General features: G+C 36.4%; 1 protein-coding gene across 1 annotated transcript in view; it reads right to left on the reverse strand.

Annotated features, from left to right (window-relative positions):
- Positions 1-211: 211 nt before the first annotated feature.
- The window catches only part of Ddx4 (DEAD-box helicase 4), a 59,837-nt gene continuing 45,777 nt past the window's right edge, over positions 212-14,271 (reverse strand). Inside the window, exons 17-23 of the mRNA XM_005356801.3 lie at positions 13,417-13,546; positions 11,478-11,644; positions 7,084-7,229; positions 2,981-3,080; positions 1,948-2,218; positions 1,729-1,842; positions 212-892 (exon numbers count right to left, since the gene is read on the reverse strand). Coding sequence (XP_005356858.1) covers positions 806-892; positions 1,729-1,842; positions 1,948-2,218; positions 2,981-3,080; positions 7,084-7,229; positions 11,478-11,644; positions 13,417-13,546 — 1,015 coding nt within the window. The 3' untranslated portion in view covers positions 212-805. The remainder of the gene's footprint in view (positions 893-1,728; positions 1,843-1,947; positions 2,219-2,980; positions 3,081-7,083; positions 7,230-11,477; positions 11,645-13,416; positions 13,547-14,271) is intronic.

A 14,271-nucleotide genomic window follows, 5' to 3' on the forward strand; every position in this document is an offset into this window, starting at 1 on the left:
TGTGTTTGTTGATAAGTGGGCTAGATTCTAAGACTAATTTTCATTACTACATCTTATTATTAATGAAAGTTACACATTAATATTTGATTTGTTTAAAACTACTTGCTTACTGCATTGATTTCAGGAGAAACAAATTTTCCAAATATGAGAACTAGAAACTGTAATATGCCACAAGAAAAATGAAAACGCTGTTGGAAAACTTAGGGGGAAATGTGTTTCATTTTTTATTTTCAAGGAAAATCTGTATATTATAAAAGCAAACATTTGTCATACCACCAACTACAGAGTTCACATTGCAAACTGAACCGTTTTCATAACAGTCTGATGATCTAGGAATCAAATAACTTTGAAAGGTTTCAGTCTTCACTGTTCCATGAAAATCATGTTATCATATGTACCACACTATTCCTTCTTTTAAAGGATCAAGTAGAAATTAGACCCAATAATTAACCAAAAGTACATCATATCCTATTGCTTGTTTTATAGGATCATAAACACTGTACTAAGATTTAGCACTTGGACATGAAACATGTCTTAACTTTCTGAATATGCTAGAAATAACAAAAACATTTACAATGCTTTAATATTTCTAGTTAATACCATTTATATCAGTAACTGCAATGTTGTAACTTTCAGCATCTCACGTAACTAGCCAATGAAGTTGGTTATTTTAAGGGTTGGGAGTAAGAACAGAAGAACAGGAGATATAAGAATATCAGGTTTCACACTTCTGTTAAATTTTTAAAATAAAAACTGCTTTCTTCGCTGCATCAGAACTATCAGACTTGAAGTATGTTTGTTTGCTTTAATCCCATGACTCGTCATCCACTGGATTGGGAGCTTGTGAAGAAGAAATCCCCGCTGTATTCAAAGTGTTCTTGCCCTGGTAATTCTTTTTTTTAAAAAGAAAAGAAAGTGAAAGAGACAAGTTATGGCAGTCTTAATATTACATTGTCTGGACTAAGAGCAGAGACTCACTTTCTACCCTGTCTATCCCAAGCATGCAATGACTTTCTTATAAAATGATTCTCTTGATAAAAGGCCCATACAAATGTGTAAAGTCTAAATTGTACAAAATAACTCAAGAAAAAGATTTTTCAAGTCCCTAAGTTTTAGAGAGCAGAAAAATTTAATATTAAACTTCAAGTAAGTATAAATGTTTATTAAGAACACTTCTCTACACCAAAATTTACTGCAAAGAAAAAATAAAAAAACTTGGCATGCCATTAAGACTTATAGCACCCTTGCCCTTGCATCTTGTCTTTTTTTAAATATTTATTTATTTATTCATTTATTTATTTATTATGTATACAATATTCTGTCTGTGTGTATGTCTGCAGGCCAGAGGAGGGCACCAGACCTCATTACAGATGGTTGTGAGCCACCATGTGATTGCTGGGAATTGAACTCAGGACCTTTGGAAAAGGAGGCGATGCTCTTAACCACTGAGCCATCTCTCCAGCCCTCATTGCATCTTGTCTTAATAATATGGTCAAAAGCAAAGAATTCTTTAGAAAGTTTAGAAGATCCCAACAAATACCAGCAAAAAGGAACTGGGGTATTCAACTATAAACCTCACATACATACATACATACATACATACTTATGTTATAAATGACATAGATAATTAAAATGATAGCTTTAATTACTGAATAGTATTGCCTCATAGAATCAAGCACATTTTTAAAGGGCAATTAGATACCCATTTCTTAATGTTTCTCAACTAACCTTCCTCGTGTCAACAGATGCAAACACAGTTCCTCTTGTGCTATTACTGAAGCCAGGAGGTACGTATGTACTAAAGGCAATTTCTTCTAGCCAAGCAGGAACATCCTGTTGAGCCTTGAAAAAATAAAAACTTCTTATGCAACATGAAATCTCAAAAATTGTAAAACAACAAAGAACTACTCCATTTTAAGTATTTAAAGTTAAACTGTTTAGACTTACATCTGATAGTACTTTAACGAGAGGCTGTGCTAAATGATTATCAGATTCCGTATCGAAAAAAGAAATTGCTCTGCCAGTATTTCCACAACGCCCAGTACGTCCAATTCGATGAACATATTCATCAATGGTAGAAGGAAGATCAAAATTGATAACATGTTGAACATTTTCAATATCAAGCCCTCTGGCAGCTACTGAAGTAGCAACAAGAACTGGGCACTTTCCACATCGAAAATCTCCAAGAGCTTGCTCTCTCTCCCTCTGTTCCCGATCACTTTTAAAAAAAGAATTTTGCATTAGAGTCACTTTTGAGGAAGTTATTTTGAGGAAGTTCATCAAGCAGCATTATTTCAAAAAGTAAAAATGACAGCACATAATATTAATGCCCACTATGCATGCACCAAGTACTATAATAAACCATCAAGCCACCAATTTATCCTCAGTCTTTAGCTATAACAGCCACTCATTAGCAGATGGAGTAAGAGACAGATAAAAGGACCAGAATATAAATCCCAGTAACTGAAAAGTAATTTCTGGTCTTAGCATAAGAGTATATTTAATCTATTTGGTTAGAATTATTGCTCAAAAAATATTCTTAAAGTACAACTCCAGAATTCTACATATTCAAAAATTATTTTAAATCTTCTAATAAAGTATCAATAAAGTTGTGTTAATGTACTTTTTTTTTAGCATTCCAACTTCAAAAAGAGAGGTCAGAGATTAGATTAAGCATAAGAAACATCTACATTTAAGAGCCAGAGACCTATGGACTACTCTTGACGAGTTCCCATTCATGAAGAGTTTAAGGCAGACTTTCAGTTTGCCTGTACCTACTACTTAGTTCCTATAAAAACAAAGATTAAAGGGCCAAGGAAACATACAGTAAAGATGCTTTTCTCCAAGCCTAATAAAGGAGGCGATAGATTGAATTCTATCTCTGAAACTCATATTTAAGAAGAGAACCAATTCCAAAAAGTACTGACACACACACAAGAATACTAATACAATTTCAAAAAATGAAGAATAATGTACTCACCCATGAATACTTGTAGTTGATATTTTTTCTTGACAAAGAAAAGTTGCAATGAAATCTGCTTTTTTCTTGGTGTCAACAAAAACCATAGTTCTTTCATCACCTAATAAAACCACAAAATTATTAATATCCAAACTACAAAATTTAAAAAGGCAGATTAGAGCAAGAAACTTTGTCTCAGCCACCGCTGTACTGCTAGAGTACAGAAAGAGTGTTTCCTCAATGAATGTTTGCCAAGGAAAGAGACAACTGTTTTCCTATTAGAGGGAATTTAAAAAGGTGTGTTTTCTTAAGCAAATACAAATAACTGCCTGCCATCTCTTAATAATTTCAAGTTTGTCTTGTTCACTTTTGCTCTTCCATTTTGTACTCTATAAATGCCTGTTACTTCCACAAATAATTCACTCTTTCACTATGCCCAGAGGGGTGAAGGCATTTACACTAATGACATCTGACCCTGGGCAACTAAACTCTAACATCTATGTGCCAATGCCATCTCTTATTTCAAACCCTTCATTTCCAGAACACAATACAGTTAAAGGTTGGCCTTTTCCCGAGGCTTAACTCATTAAAAAGTATTTACTTGCAAAATTAAAGTATTTAACTGGCACAGATTATTCTATACAGGGGTAACTCTACAAAATGCTGAAAAAGAAAGATGGTAAAAGAGTTATAGCCTTAATAAAAGAAAGAATCTTTCTGCTCATGATCACTCTTCCCTACCTCCCTGTCAGCTCACTTTATGACAACTATTTAGTGGCTAGCTGTCACCATTCTAGATATTGGGGAAAAAAATAAAATTCCTGCTATCATTGTGGGCACATAGTAATACATATTAAATCCTAAAACCATCAGCAAAAAGAGTAAGATCTAGAGTTTACGTCTGTTCTAGCTGCTGCTCTATTGCTGTGAAGAGACACCATGACCAAGGCAATAGTTATAAAAGAAGATTTAATTCAGGGTTTGCTTACAATGTGTCTCTGAGGATTAGTTCATTATAATGGCAGGAGCATGCATGCAGGAATATATGCATGCATACAGATGCATGCGTGTCTGGTTAAGACAAGACCTTACTATGTATCCCAGGCTGGCCACACTTAGCATTGGAGCAGTAGATGAGAGCTACATCCCGATTGGTAGGCAAAGAGAGGCTGAGGCTGGAACTGGCTTTTAAAATGTCAAATCCCAGCCCCTAGGGATACACTTTTTCCAATAAGGAATTACTTCCTACTTCTTCTCAAATAATGCCACTCCCTGGTGACTAATACTTCAAAAGTATGAGCCTATGGGGGCCAATCTTGTTCAAACCACCACAACTTTAAATAAAACAGATGGTATCTGAGCAAGGATAGAACTACTGATAGTGAACTATGCATATTCTCAGAGAAAGAACATTATAAAACAGAGGGGAAAGTAAGTATAAATGTTCTGAAACACTGACTTTCTCATGATACAAACAACAAAAATAAAAAAGAGGAGCTGGAGGATGGTTCCGTGGGTAAAGGCACATGCTGGTCTGTTCCCAGCACACATATGGTAGATTACAATCACCCCTAATCCAGTTCCAGGAGATCGAAAGCCCTCTTCTGACCTCAACAAACATCAAGACGTGTACATAGTACATATAAATATATGCAGGCAAAACACTCACATACATAATAATTAGACCTAAAAGAGAAAAACAGATAACAGGTTCCATTGTGTCCTGGGTATTCTGAGCAGAGGTAACAGCAAGCACAAAAGCACTAAGGTGGAACTGTGGCTGAATATTTGAAGTAGAATAACGAACAAAGCATGGTTGGAGGACAGCGAACAAGGGAAAGACAGGATATGTCAAAGAAGTAATGGAGGACATCACATTTTGAACAGAGATGTGTTGTGACCTTAACTTAGTAGTTAAAGGAATATATGCATGCATACAGATGCATGCATGTCTGGTTAAGACAAGACCTTACTATGTATCCCAGGCTGGCCTCAACCCCTCAATCCTCCTGTCTCAGTCACCCGAGTGCTGAGATTTTAAGCATGCACCACTATACCCAGACACGTATGATGGAAGAACCAAGAGGATTCTGCTATAATATCAGAAGTCTAATTATGGAAAGAAAAAGAAATTACTGGAAGAATAAAATTACCATTAACTAATAAAACAAGGCTGCTATTTTAAAAACCTGTTTTGGGATTGGGAAGATGACTCAGTTGGTAAAGTACCAGTCACGCAGGCATGATGTAAGCTGAGCTCAGATCCCCAACATCCATGTAAAACACTAGGCACAATAGTATATGCCTGTACCTCAGCATAGGGGAGATGAAGACAGCAGGATGATCACTTGGGATCTCTGGCCAGCCAGTCTAGCCAAAGAGGTTAAGTAAGCTCCAGGTTCAGTGAGACCCTGCCTCAAAAAATAATGTGGAGTGGGCAAGGGCACTTTATCAAATGAGCCATGCACCCAGATTGCTAAAATCCGTACTTCTATGTTAACTCTTAGCCTGCAACTGAAGTAGCAAAACTGAAGATATAAGCTCTGTGTGCATTTATAATTCAGAAAGGGCTTTATCATTCTGAAATCACTGAGTTAGTGCCCAATGGGAGTATTAATACAAGTCTCCTAAAAAAAAAAAGCCCTATTCTGACTGGTTTATAAAGATGAATAAAGTAGAAAAATGCCATTGAAATATCCCTAAAATTCCAAGAAAGTAAAAAAGTTAACTTCTTATAAAGATGAATAAAGTAGAAAAATGTCATTGAAATATCCCTAAAATTCCAAGAAAGTAAAAAAGTTAACTTCCTAACACTTTCCAGGTAAGTTGTGAACATTTTGAGCTAAGTTTACATAATTAAGTGAAATCTTTCATGAGAATGATTTATTTATTTTGGTTTTTAAAAGTACTGTATTTTTCCTCTTAAACAAACAAGGTTAATATTATATAAACATGTATCAAATAAGATAAAATATTCCTTCATGATTAAGTTATGAACATGTAACTCTTCATTAAGCTACACTGAGTCATTATTCAACAATATTTATAAGTATACTATAATGAAAATCATTCTAAAAAACTTCAAGTAACCTAAAACAGTAGACAGTGCTAGGGAACATACTATCTCTCAGGGACTACAGGACAGCTCAGTCAAGGTGTTTGGCACTGATTCTGAGAGCTTGAGTCTGATCTGGAATACTGTGGAAGAAGAGAACCAATTCCTACAAGAAGTTTTCTGACCCTCATACATTCTCCATTGCATGTTGTGTACACACACATATGTAAATAACTATTTAAAAAACATTGCTCATTATTACAACTGACTTCTCATCCCGCTGTCTCAAAACTGACATTCCAGCTGAACAAGAATCATTAAACTAGGAGAATAAGGGTGGCGGGAAAGTGTAGTACATAAACAGACTACAAGATGATCATGCCAGTTATTTTCAGTCTCATAACAAAGCTACTTCAAGCAAACACAAAACAAACAAAAATAATTTGGAGGAAGACAGAGAAATTTTTTTCATGGGTATTATGAAGGACAGAATTTGATTCTCAAGTCCCCTCCAGCCCTGAAACACTTTTAACTTCATGAATATGAGAAGACTCTTTAATGGGCAAGAAATGAGGAACCAGAAACACAAAATCAGCAAGAGTTCACATTGTTTTTTCTTTGAAAACTGGGTCTTGCTATTAGGCCATGGTGGTCTTGAACTCACATACCAACTGCCTGACCTTCATGAAAGCTGGGGTCCCAGAGCTGATTACATGTACAGACTGAAGAATTAGCTTTCAACATAGTAACAGTGCTAAAAACATGTGTTACCTTAAAACCTTCCTAGTTTTCTAAAATCACACACACACACACACACACACACACACACTTCTGTTGAAATACTTTTTAGCCAAGTACTGGTAAACTAAGTCTCAAATAACTTCTATATTCAACTTATATGACATAAAGGAATACTTTTATACAATTTATAATACAAACTAAGTCATAGTCATCTATAAAGTATTCACAGAAAAATATTTATTAAAATTATTATACAAAATGGTGATTTTAAAAAATAATATTTTAAAATTCAAAATCACAACAAAATAATTATATTAAAATAAGGTACCTATGTTTCGTAGGATCTCAACAAGTTTTTCTCTTTTTGAATACTGGCCAATTTGAAGAATGGTCTGCTGAACATCTCTGCAAGCTCCTCCCACTTGTCCAACAGCAACAAACAAATAATTTGACTTTAAAAACTCCCCAGCCAACCTTAAAAGAGAAAATATTACTCCTTAGCTTATCCTTGTTCATTTGTGCTCATGGTGTTTCAGTCCTGTGAATGTAACTCACAGCAACACAAAGACTGGTAAGATGGTTACTTATGCTACCCAAGTATTATTCTCAAAGACCAGGATAAAATGTTAAGACTTTTAAAATATACAATTACTAACAAAAACATCTGTGCCAAACTATGAACTCAGGAAGTTTCAGTGAACTGTAGAGGACGGGGGATGGATCTCAACTGGTAGAGGGCTCCTTAGCATGTCCAAAGCCCTGGGTTTGATTAGCAGCACCACGTATACACCAGGTTGTGGTAGTGCATGCCTGCAATCTCAGCACTCAGGAGGTAGAGGCAACATCATCTCTAGCTACACAGCAAGCTTAAGGCCAGTCTGGGCTATATGAGACCCTGTCTCATGAGACGGAAGCAGGGAGGAGGAGGGATTGAAACATAAACCTAAAGCACAAATTCGATTCTAATCTCATTTTTTATGAATACTTGCTATTGCTCAGATTTATTTTCTGAAATATTACTTGTTAAGTTACTCTTCTTTAAATAAATGGTTATAAGTAAACCAGATTACAAGTCAATGTTTTTCATGTCACAATACATATAGAAAAATGAGACCTAAGGGCCATGCAAAACTAGGCTGTATAAGGTCGCCTCAAAAGTTGACACACAGTAATTTACTATGTGAATGCAGTTGAAAGTCATGCTTTATATCACCCACAAACACAATCCTGTGGGGACACTGCCAATTAAGGTAGCTGAGCTTTTAGGGTTAAGAAGGGAGAGTACAAGTCTTTAGTAAATGCTACCCTTTTGTGTAGGTAAGGTAGCAGTCCAGTGTTTTCTAGTTGTTTCCTTGAATGTAACAAAATAGCTCAGACTCAGCATACCCAAAATCTAGGGAAGTTACTGTTTCTTCTTGCTCCTTATTTATTCTCTTGCCATAAAAACACAACTTTTTTTTCTTAGTTTCCAGTTTCCTCCAATTATGTTTTTAAATTTTTTTGGAATTATAATTACATCATTTCCCCTTTCCTTTTCCTCCCTCAAATCCTCCCATGTACTACCCCCACCGTGCTCCCTTTCAAATTTATGGCTTCTTTTTAATCATTGTTACATAATGCATATTCATTCTTAATACAACCTAATCATGTTGTATTACCTACCATGTGATGGTACTTGTATACATATGTTTTCAGAAGTTTGTTTGTTTGTTTGTTTTAGTTTTTTTTGAGACAGGGTTGCTCTGTAGTTTTGGAGCCTGTCCTGGAACTAACTCGTGTAGACCAGGCTGGTCTTGAACTCACAGAGATCCGCCTGCCTCTGCCTCCCAAGTGCTGGGATTAAAGGCGTGTGCCACCACTGCCCAGCAGGAGGTTATTTTTTAATATATCTTCTTCAAGAGTTAATTCCCTCTTCTCCCAGGCAATTGAAAATTTTAGTATCTGTGTTACCCCCTTCACTTGCTTAAGCATTCATGACACATGGTATTGTGAACACAAAGATGAATACATTGGTATCAACCTCAAATAGGACAAAGTTCTATCAAATTTTTTTAATTCAGGATTAGAATATTAACATTTACTGCACAGAATATTAAACTCCAAGAAAAGTACAAAGCTTTCTATAGTTTCTTCCACAAAAGAAAAGATATGAAATTAAATTCATGTATTAGAGCCTTCAAAACTTTTAGACTTGCCGGGCGGTGGTGGCACACGCCTTTAATCCCCGCACTCGGGAGGCAGAGGCAGGCGGATCTCTGGGAGTTCAAGACCAGCCTGGTCTACACGAGTTAGTTCCAGGACAGGCTCCAAAACTACAGAGCAACCCTGTCTCAAAAAAACTAAAACAAACAAACAAACAAACAAACTTCTGAAAACATATGTATACTTGGAGTTAGAGGAAGAAGTGGAAGCCAATGGCATGAAGACTGCCCTGGTTCAGGAATGAACAGAATGAGAAAATGGTTATTTTTAAGATGGTAAATAAGAAAATGCACCATGCAATTATCCTCTTCTGTGAGAGAATCAAAATTAGTTATCACCCTTTAGAAAGGTGAGTGGTTATGGAAAACACTCAAGCTCAACAGTGAACAGTCAGAAACCTAGGGACACCCAGACCCTGAATAGTAAGAGTGAAAGTGTGAGTTCTACTGCAGACTACAAAGCAGCAAATGACAGGACAGAGACGAAAGGAGGAGTGACAGACCCATCACCATGGGATATCATTTCCCACTTTACAGTATCAGAATAACAGGAGCTGGATTTATGGGAGTTTCCTCCACCTCAATCTAGCATGCAGTTTAAACTGATTCTCTCTGACCCTCATGTGGACAGGACAGCACAAAAGGCACCTGGGACAACCATCAGGCCTCTTCTGGGTGTGTCAAATAACTCTGGAGCAAAGTATTAGAGGAGGAGTTATTTCTACATAGCTCATAGAGCAACTGGGAGGAATTTCAACAATCATTCTTCCTGATCACTTAAGCTTTTGCTCTTTCCAAGGGCCATACAGCCTAAGAAGACACAAAAGGAAAGTTCTGACCACATGACTTGCCATGTTCACTCTTGCCCACATGGTCAAGCTTATGGCAAGAGAAGAAATTCTTTTTTTTTTTAACTTTTTTTTTTTTTGAGACAGGGTTTCTCTGTGGTTTTTTTGGAGCCTGTCCTGGAACCAGCTCTTGTAGACCAGGCTGGTCTCAAACTCACAGAGATCCGCCTGCCTCTGCCTCCCGAGTGCTGGGATTAAAGGCGTGCGCCACCACTGCCCGGCAGAAATTCTTTTTTTTTTACTAAGACTTTCTGTTACTGATGTTTTACTTTTAGATATGCATTTTGCTTTCCTGTTTGTCTTCCTCTTTCAATAATTCATTCCCCTCCCCCTTTTACATTATTTTTGCTTTTTTTTAATCATTTTTGACATCTTTTATTATTCTTCCTTTTTTAAAAATTAATTTATATCTAACATTTCAGCTTGTTCTACTGTGTTTTGTGTTCTCATCTATTGATGTCATAGTGGTTATTTTATATTTCATTATCTCTGTTTTGCTTCAATCTGTGGTTTTTTGCTCGCCTCTACGTAGTGCTGAACCTTTGAGCATGGTGGATGGCACACTTTGTCACTGAAGTATACTACCAAGCCTAGTCAAAATAAATTGTACTTAACTCCACCTATAACCTAATCCTACTGAACCTTAGCAAAAACGTCAAAATAAATAATAGGGTACATGAAAATTCCCATATGATGACCTAACACCAAAAAAGCACAGTGAAGAGGGTTCTAACAAGTCATTCCTGTATATTTTCCCCCATAGCAATCTATGAGATAACTGATACAGAAATTTGAGGACTTCATACCTGATTTCAAAAGCACACTACAAAGACATTGTAACAAAACTTCATAGTGGTAGCAATAAAACAGACACAGAGATGGATGAAATAAAGGACCCAAAAATGAATACATGCATTCACAATCAAATGAATCTCAACAAAGGCATCAACACCACACTGAAAGTGCTAGGTGTGGTGGCACACACCTTTAATTCCAGCACTTGGGAGGCAAAAACCAGGTGAATCTCTATGTCTTTAAGGCAAGGTTTGGTCTACATAATGAGTTCCAGGGAAGTCAAGGAGTACATATTGAGACCCTGCCTTAAAAATTAAACAAAACAAAACAAGAATAATAACAACAACAAAAGAAAACACTGAGGGGGGAAAAAGAGCCTCAACAAATGGTGCTGGGAAAACAGGATAGCCACATATACAACACTGAAATTACACATGCACCTCTCACATCGTACAGAAATTAACAACACAATCAAAGACCTAGAACAAATGCTGGCAAGAATGTGGGGGGAGAAAAGAGCCTCTACCACTGTTCAATAGGATGTAAACAGCAGTCACTGGAAAACAGTACACAGTTCTCATAAAGCATCACACCTGGGTTTTTATCTGAATGAAATGAAATCAGCATACAAAACTGATCCTAAGTACTCATGTTTGGTGTTGAATTTTTCACAGTGCCCAGTATCTAGACATATGTGCTGGAGACCGAACTCAGGCTTTCATACTCGCATGGATGGGCATTTTACTATCCCTAAATTAAGTCTCACTGTGTAACTGTGGCTGGTCTCAAACTCAGAGATTCATGTTTCTCTTCTGCTGTTAGGACTAAAGACATATGCCACCATATGCACCTTTGTTTTAAAAAAGGAAAATATTTACCTTTGGATTTCTTCTGGAAAAGTTGCACTGAATAAAAGGGTTTGGCGCTGTTCTTTTGATGGCATTCCAGGACAAGAAATTAACTTCTTCATTTCTGGTCCAAAACCCATATCCAACATTCGGTCAGCTTCATCCAATACTAAGTACTTGACTTGTTTGAGACCAATCTTTAAGGATATTTTCAAAGACAAGAACAGAAAATGCACACTAGTTTATATTGAGCTAAAATATACTCCACAATTTCAACTGTTAAGTATTCTTAAGGGCTATGCTGGCTAGTTTTATCAATTTGACACAAGCTAGAATCATTCGGGAAGGGAACCTCAGTTGACAAAACGCCTGTGAGGCACTTTCTGAATTAATAATGTAAGTGGGAGGGCCCAACTCAGTGTATGGGGCCATCTCTGGTCTGATGGTCCTGGGTTGCTATAAGGAAGCAGGCTGAGTCATGAGGAGCAAGCCAGTAAACAGCATTCCTCTATGGCCTCTGCTTCAGCTTCCTGCCATGCCTTCAGTCGCTCCCCTGACTTCCTTCAATAATAACTATGATGTTGAACACTTTTCTACCCAGTTTGGTGTGAACACAGTGTTTTATCACAGAAACAGAAACCTTACCTAGTACAGGGAAAATCAAGGCATACAATGATAACTGTTAGGCTCATCATAGATATTAGATAATACTAATATATCTGATCTAAACTTTTTTTTTCAAGACAGGGTTTTCTGTGTAGCCCTGGCTACCCTGGAACTCACTCTGTAGACAACGCTACACCCAAACTCAGAGAAAAAGACCTGCCTGCCTCTGCCTCCCAAGTGCTGGGATTAATGGCACGCACAACCACTGCCCAGTCTGATATAAACTTTTACTGATATATAAAAATATTCCATAAATTAAGTTTAAAAGAATCTAAAGTATCTACAGCAATATTTTACCCTACAACTTCTGCAATTAACTGAATATTCTATTATCTCCAATTTCTAACCTATTAGGCACTATCTATATGTAGTTTGAAATATGAATAATTGTGAAATAATTTTATTATTTAAAACATAAGTTGCAACATATAGCTAATAGTTACTTATATTGGACATCATGGATCCATATTGTATTATATGGAAAAATTAAAATATTTAATGTAAAAAAATAAAATCTAACAACATGAAATACTGAAAATATATTAACTTGAGACAGGGTCTCACTGTGTAGCTCTGGCTGTCCTTGAACTACAAGAGACTTTGATACTACCACAAAAATGGTTTAAGATATGGATTTTTCTAGTTATCTTTTTTAAAGGTGCCTTTACCAAAAAAGAACGTGTTTTAAGTACCCCCTTTAGAGAACACAAAATAATCAATTATAGTTCATTAACATGAACTTAAAGTATTAAGTGATGTAATAACTGGGTATGAGATTCCCAAATGAGTATCTAGCCCTAAAATCTCTTCTTAAAAGACCTGAAAATAAACAGCTCACACTACTACCATTCACATGCTTTAACAGAACACACTACTACCATTCACATGCTTTAACAGAACACACTACTATCATTCACATGCTTTAACAGAGAACAAACTATTGATGCCCCAAAGAATGTGTCTTAGGAAAAAACTATTTCACCAAAACATGTATGGACTATGTAAAAATATTCATTGTATTTTCTTCCATATAACAAAATATTGCTGGAAACAGATACAGGATCTGACCCTAATGCTATCGTTTACTAGAGATAACTAAGGGATTTTAAATAATTAATCTCACTGTTTGTTTTCCCAAGTATAAAATAGAAAATACTATGCCCTGTTGGAATTATCCTGACAATTATGACAATTATGAAAATGAATTCTGATACAAGCAGAAACATAAACACTGCTCTGGGAAATACACCTTTCATATAACACACCCATCACTATAACATGTTGTTACCTTCCTGAAGCTTACCTTTTCTTTACCTATGATATCCATCAGCCTCCCTGGTGTAGCACATAGTATGTTACAGCCTTGTACTATCTGTCTGACTGAATGCCCAAACTGGGTTCCCCCATATATGACAACAGCTCTTACACAAGTCCTACAGATAAGAGAAATGCCATTTTCCAGTTATTTGGAAATTATACATTTGTTTCTAACACTTTATGAAATAAGACCGATAAAGGAAAAAACATTCAACTATCTAAAATATATTAAATTTCATTGAGAAAGGAAAGTTTATAATGTCAAAAGGCAAATAAAACAAATCAGGAAGGACTATTTTGCAATCTGTCTGATTAAATGGCTGTTAACAATGAGAAATACCAGCATTCTCCTTCCTCTTCAATCACCCACTCACAAAACAACACAAATAGCCATGGTGAGCTCTCCCTTAGCACCTGTACAGCAGCACTCTCAAGTACTATGTAAGCTGCCAGCAGGGAGGAAGCTTCCTAGCCAGTACCTACTTGATTCCTCTATGGCCTAAGACCATAGTCTGTGGTGTTTTCAGCAATTATCATACATTTTACTGCAATGTAACCAAACCTCTACTGCAGGACATTTAGGTATTTTTCAGTATTTTACTACAGCGATGTGATAATAAATATCCAAATAGAAATATTCATCTTTGGGTACAGACATTATCTAAATTTATCAAGTTTACTTTTGTTTTTGAAAAATGTTTCTTGCGCTGGAGAGATGGCTCAGAAGTTAAGAGCATTGCCTCCTATTCCAAAGGTCCTGAGTTCAATTCCCAGCAACCACATGGTGGCTCACAACCATCTGTAATGGGGTCTGGTGCCCTCTTCTGGCCTGCAGGCATAC

The sequence above is a fragment of the Microtus ochrogaster genome, chromosome 19 (genome assembly GCF_000317375.1).
Source record: "Microtus ochrogaster isolate Prairie Vole_2 chromosome 19, MicOch1.0, whole genome shotgun sequence".
NCBI lineage: Eukaryota > Metazoa > Chordata > Mammalia > Rodentia > Cricetidae > Microtus > Microtus ochrogaster.